The sequence below is a fragment of the Antedon mediterranea genome, chromosome 11 (genome assembly GCF_964355755.1).
Source record: "Antedon mediterranea chromosome 11, ecAntMedi1.1, whole genome shotgun sequence".
Taxonomy (NCBI): Eukaryota; Metazoa; Echinodermata; class Crinoidea; order Comatulida; family Antedonidae; genus Antedon; species Antedon mediterranea.
In genome coordinates this window covers 4,797,928-4,804,837 of record NC_092680.1, presented here as the reverse complement: position 1 = coordinate 4,804,837, position 6,910 = coordinate 4,797,928, and the positions used below count along the sequence as shown (strand labels likewise).

The 6,910-nt window shown below is 31.3% G+C and overlaps 1 protein-coding gene across 3 annotated transcripts in view; it reads right to left on the bottom strand.

The window, feature by feature from the left end:
• Positions 1-688: 688 nt before the first annotated feature.
• LOC140062150 (neurocalcin homolog) overlaps positions 689-6,910 on the bottom strand; it is a 42,511-nt gene continuing 36,289 nt past the window's right edge. For all 3 annotated transcript variants that reach the window (XM_072108218.1, XM_072108217.1, XM_072108219.1), the window contains 3 exons: positions 5,453-5,581; positions 4,771-5,039; positions 689-4,146 (listed from right to left, as the gene is read on the bottom strand). In XM_072108218.1, coding sequence (XP_071964319.1) covers positions 3,940-4,146; positions 4,771-5,039; positions 5,453-5,561 — 585 coding nt within the window. In that variant the 5' untranslated portion in view covers positions 5,562-5,581 and the 3' untranslated portion in view covers positions 689-3,939. The remainder of the gene's footprint in view (positions 4,147-4,770; positions 5,040-5,452; positions 5,582-6,910) is intronic.

The window sequence follows — 6,910 nt, the reverse complement described above, 5'->3', positions numbered from 1 at the left end:
GTGTACAATGTTCAAAGATACTAATATTGATTCAGTATTGATATTAAACTATAAGAGATTTATTGAGGTCAGAGATATTAAAATTTGCTGCCACCAACATAATTTAATATACTAAAAATTTAGAACTGATTTTGTTTAATTTAATTATCTTCAAAACATTTGAAAAAAAAAATTTTGAATTTGCATTTGGCTCTGATGTTTCACCTGCACTATGGAGTAGAGCCTGCACCAATCCCACAGCTGGAAAGGGATCAACGCACCTTTTTATACCTCCCTGAAATGTATAAATGATGGTGAACAAAAATCAATTTTCAAACATGTTGTTGTTGGCAGGCTTTTCAACAAGAAATCATTCTGTCCTGAGTTTTTACTTCGCTTCACCCACAAATTGATTACAAATTGTAATGTTGTTCCTCAACCGACAGAAATAATACGGTATTTGTTATCAGAAAAGCCTACACAAAATACAGTATAAATTTGTAAATACTGTACCGTATTTTATCCACACATTTAGTTAGGGAAATATGGTACATTTTATACAGTATATTTTTATGAGTACACTTCTGCTCGTAAAAATATACCGTACATATGGTATTAAAAAATAATGTGTTATTTACAGAATTTATTTGGCAGCAGAAACAGGGACACAGACAAGAACAGAAAAAAACAAAGATATAAGCAATTCTTGGTCCATTATTTGATATAATTGTCTATTATGAATCAACACTAGAAAGATACATATTGAAACATATTTCGAAGCAATTTTCAATTATCTTTAAAAAAAATGTAAAGTGACTATATTTATCTCTACAAATAAATACTATTTTTTATCAAAAGCCACAGAAATTCCATATATTGAATTCCAGATATTAATACAGCATATAATTTGAAATTGATTTGAGGTGAATTTTATTTTTTTATATATAAATATCATATTTATCATATCTTGGGAAAAATCACAAAATAATGCTGACAAAGACATGTTTTCAATATAATCAAGATAATGTACAAATACATTTATGATAAGGCCAGGGAAAATACATTATGTATGGTCCTCGTCAGCAGTACAGTGGTGTAGTGTAGTGGCAACATAGCTGGCCTAGATCCAGTTTGATCATAAACATTACGGCAAGAAATATTGTTGAAAATAATTACCTGAAGAGTAATCAATTAGTATTGAGTTTTATTTTCACTGTCAGTCTCTGTATTTATTTCTTTAAAAAGCAAATTTGAATTTTGTTGATGTAGGGTTAATATGGCACGCTGAAGTCTGACGAGAACTGTCTTATCTATTTTCCATGGCCTAATGATTCAAGTAACAACCACCAATACATGGAAATCTAACAACTACAGATAAACGAATTATGTAAAAACACCACCATCTACTGTACATCAATTGGGCAACAATAATGTAAAAAGCATTTTAGGTCCAGTCCAACATATGAGGTTGTAGATAAAATGCTAATGTTATATACACAAAATAATATCATGTTATCATCACTAAGTACTATGAAATAAAGTACAATGACCAGTGTTTTAATGACACCGCCATAACCCATTTGGGCTAGCACTACTGTATGTACGGTACTTGTAAAAAGCTTGTCAACATTTGTTTAAAATTCAACTAAAATTGATCTAAATTCTTACTATTTGTATAAAACATAATAAACCAACATCATTAGTTTACTGTAAATTTACAATACATGAAATACTATATTCTATAGGCCTAGGAATATCAGACAGGAGGAGATGAAATTGGCAAAGGTGGCTTCAGTATCCAAGGGAGGGAGTGGGGAGGGTACGCTACTGAAATTCCTACAGTGTACTACCACCCTGATAATGCCATAAATAAACATTTTGAACATTTCTTGCAGTACATATAATACTTATTAATTTGAACTTTTGGTAAAAACAATTATTTCGATCTACTTTGTTTAATCTCAGGTTAAAAATACTGAATTAAATGCATGTATACACAAGTTAGAAACATTAATCCAAAAATTGATTATCTTTACACTCCCATTTCAGTGAAAAGTCACAGATTTAAATGTGGTCAGTCGATGATCTTGGATCTATGTTACTCATTTGTAAAATGTTACCCTGGTGTGATTAGTTGAATATAAATAACAACGTATTCAGCACAAATTTATTGAATATATATATATTCATGGCAGATATCTCAAAATTGAAAATTTATTTAAAATATTTATCTGCAAAATATAGTAAAAGTAAACAAATTCTTTACTTAACACTCTTCTCTACAAAAATAATAACCTCTAATAATATTAATACACTAAATGTAAACACTAATTCACAAACAGCGCCTAATGATACATTTTGTTCTAGAAAGCACATACAACCTGTTCTTTCCTCCTATGAAATGAGGAGTATCTAAGCTTAAACACTACGGCCAACCCCTATTCAGGGGGGACCCCATAAGGTGGCACTTTGCTGGGTCCTAAAATGTTCTACTGTAGTAAATTAGGTATAATTCATGTGCAGATTTACTCGAAGTATTCTGTATAACAAATCATTTTAATTTACTAATACTATAATACCAAACAGTAGACAGAAACATTTTTCTTATAAATATCTGCGACTATAAAATATCAGTTATTTGTACATACTTAGCAAATTAATACTAGAAATAGCGATGGCTAAATTCATCTTTAAAAATTTGATTCTCCAGAATGTAAAAGGAATTACACAGATTAATAGTTACTAGAGTACAATCGAGTACAATAACAAACAAACAAGGCATCAGAGACTTTATGAAGTATGATGCTTTTACTATTGGTATTATTATTTTCTTAATACGTGCGTAAAACCTTTGCTCTTAATTTATTATAAACAAACACAAACCTGCATGATTTAAAATGTTTTCACAAATTCAAGTTTACATTATGCAATACACAGGAGAAAATTCCAGTTAATTGTAGTAGTTGCTGGTTTACTAGTTTAAACTGGTATTCAAACATTTCCAGTTGGTTCTAACCGGTTACAACCAGTTTACAACATGTAATTTGGTTACTAATACTTACAGGTGGCAACTGGAATTTTCTCCTGGTTAAGATGATGGAAAATAAGGTTAAAGTTCACACTGTGAACACATCTGAATGTATTCGTCAATAAACTAAAATGTTGGAATAAAACAAACAAAATCATAAAATAAAGAACTTTACTACAGTACAGTCGTACCTCTGAATAACCTGAAAATGTACAAACTCTTATATTTTTATTATAATAATATGTTCAGATTTAAGAGACAGTATGTATTTCTTATCAGGTAAAACATGGTTTCCAAAAAAAAAGAAATATTTTGTTCTTATACACACTTGAATGATCACTACACTTTAGCGAGGGCCAGTACTTCCCAATTACACACTAATTTAAATCATGAATTTTTAAGACACAAAATATCGGGATCATCTTTATTGACACTGACAATTTTAATGAAACTTTATTAGAAATTACAACTACTTTATAGCTTTATACACATTTTAGAAATAATCACCAGTATTTTGTCTTTGCAAATAGCAAACAACTAAATATTGCAAGCTCTTTCTCAAACATGTTTCATCTTCCATGTCTCAAAAAGAAATGATGATAAATTGTTTTAAATGGAAATTCTTAATGGCAAAAAGGAAGCCACCATTATTGTCATGTCTACGAACAGAATTAAAATGTTTTGATAATTGATTGGATTTCCACAAACAATGTAAAATTGCGCTCTCTATAGGCAACTTTGTTTGGTACGGTGAGATGTATGTTGATGAAAGGGGTAAAATTATACCCAAATCAGTAGTGTAATACTAAATGATTTAAAAACAAGTATTAATGGTTGTATAGTAGTAGTTTTTGTAATCTAATAATAGGAGATTTTGTACACTAAATTTTTTTTGGAAACCATGCTTACTACAGTAGCTTGCACTGTATTTCTCACATAAAGGAAGTACCACCACTAGGGTCACACTGTAGTAACCGGACTATTGATGGATCGCTCTTAGCCCCTTCAATGAATTCTGACAATGAAAGCTTTCCATCTGAATTCTTGTCCATTTGTCTGAAAATCTTGTCTGTTCGTTTTTCTGGTGTTGATTCATCTTCAGGCATCTTCATTACAGAGCCAACCATTTTATAAATTGCCTGAAAAGAAACATAAACGTTCAGTAGTGATTTATCTTTAGTTGTATTGTTCCACCAAAAAAGATTAAAAGCTAATTAAATCCAGACTCTGAATAGGCCGTTTTAGTAAAGTTAATCCCTTCCGTAGAAAAAAAAAACGAAAAAAAAAAAAAAGGTTTTCACTTATCAAAAGACAAACTAAACCATTCAATTCAACCAAAAACCCATTAGATGGCAGCTAATTTGACAATTTTTTGCTTAATAGTATATAATTTTTTTTTTTCAATCCAATTTTTGGTCAATAAATACATTAAGACTAATTATTATTTTTGGAACTCTTATTAAGAGGACATCCCCAAAGCTTTTTAATAGGGTTCTATTGTAATATAGACATGTTATTTTATATAGAAATTTAGATTCTGTAAAATATAATAGTCAAGCACGATTTACAAATTTAAATTTCACAATACTGTACAGTATGTCAAACAAGAGTATTCAATGGGGACAAACAAATTTTCTGTTGAGCACAAAAGCACAATAATAATAATAAATATGCCAAATATGACCTACAGTAGTTTGTTTTTAACTGAACAATAAATAGTACAAAAAATTTGGTAATAAAAAAAAAAACCAACTGATACTTACCCGTACTATTTCTAACATTTCTTGTCTTGATATGAAACCGTTACTATCGAGGTCATACATAGAGAAGGCCCACTTTAGTTTCTGCTCAAGATTGCCACGAGAGGTCACACTCAAAGCACAGATGAACTCTCGAAAATCGATTGATCCATCATTGTTCTGATCAAATGTGCGGAATACGTGCTCTGCAAATTTGGATGCGTCACCATATGGAAAGAAATTACCATATATCTTTTTGAATTCTTCAACTGTCAGTCTGCCGCTTGGGCAATCTAGAGAGATAAAATAGATTTAGTTATTTATCATTATTATTTCTTTATTTCTAACTGGGTAGCCTCAAATCAAAGACTGTTCTCCCAGGGGGCCTAGTTATAATCAGTGGCTGTGTTTGACAGTGGCTGTGTGTGTGTGTGTAAGTACACCGGGGTAACCCTCTACTCATCTCGAAAGATGTACTAGGTTCTTCAAATTTCACATGAGCTAGATGTGTACACTGGACCTACGGTTTATAGTCCTTATCCGAGAAGACTTGTTCTATCACCAGAATTATGGAGCAAGTGAGGCTTGAACCCTTCTGTTTAAATACTGGATGAATAAAAATAAATGGGCTTGCAGTAACAGAAAATTTGGTAGGCAAATCAGTACAATTATATTGGCACTTGTGATGAGATTAGGTGTACAGTACCTTTGAGGAATCCCTTGTACCATTCTTGAAGCTCAGTTTCGGAAAATTCTGTTTCTTCACGAAGATCAACCAAAACCTCTGGTCGTAGTTTACTATTCTGTTTACCCATTTTTCAAGATGATAAACGTACTGAAATATATAAAAAAAAAACAAATAATACAATTTGAATATATGAGTATTGGATTGTATATATGGAAATTGATTTTTAAAATTAATTAGTGTAAAGTCAAAAGTATGAAAACATTTTTTTGTTTTTGTTTATCAGCTAGATAACCAAAATACAAATATTACTCTCATTTTTTTGGTAGACTGCCATCATTCAAATAATAATAATAAACAAGTATATTTAATGACAAAAAAATAAAATGAGGAATTCTATTTATGGTGTTTTCTGTTTAAAAATATAGCATTGATTGAACTTAATGCTTAATCTGTAAACTAGCAAATTGGCAAATGGTCACACTAATTATTTTGGCTGAGGAAATTATTTATAACCAGCCAGTGGAAAGGGGGCTTTAAATTCCTTAATTCTTATTAACTCAAGAAACATACCATGTACTAGGCCAAGAGCTTTAGATTTAACCTGAACATTTTTCAATTCAATTCAAAATTCTTTAATCATCCCACACGGGGCAATTCAAATAAAAAGGTCTGGATTAAAATGATCTTACAAAATATACAAAATATCACAATACACAGAACAAAATAGAAAAAAAGTCAAGTCAAGGTTCAAGAATTTATGAGTCGAATAGCCACTGGCAAAAACGAATTCCTTTTCCGGTTTGTTCTACATGCCGGGCATCGAAAGCGACGCCCATGAGGCATGAGCTCGAAATCACTGAACAAGGCATGGTTAATATTTTTTAGAATAGCTCTACTTTTTTCTAGAGTTTGCATGTCACAGAAAGAAGATAAGCTACGAAGTTGACAACCTATTAATTTAGAACTTAAGTTAACAATTCTTTGTAGTGAGTTTTTCTCTTTGACCCTAAGACTAAAAAACCAGCATATAAAGGAAAAAGTTAAAACGTTCTCAATAAAGGAATTATAAAAAACCCTAAGAATTACTTCCTTAACAGATAAAGTCTCTGGTGTCCTTTTTTACTATTGCCTCTGTGTTTAATTCCCAGCCGAGATTGTCCTCAAATATAGTACCTAGGTATTTAAAGGAATGGACAATATCGACTGGTTCGTCATTTATAATGGATACCCAAGGGTTGCGTCCTTTCTCCTTCCTAAAATCTACAATCATCTCCTTGGTTTTGGTCACATTGAGTTCCAAGTAGGAGTTTCCACAAAATTGGATAAAATCATCTAAAGCGGAACCATGGCCGTCCTGTGAATTTTGAAGGAGAGACAGCAAGACAGTGTCGTCAGCAAATTTAACAAGATGACTATTGTCCTGTTTGCTGCGACAGTCATCCGTGTATATAATATACAGGAGAGGAGAGAGGATGC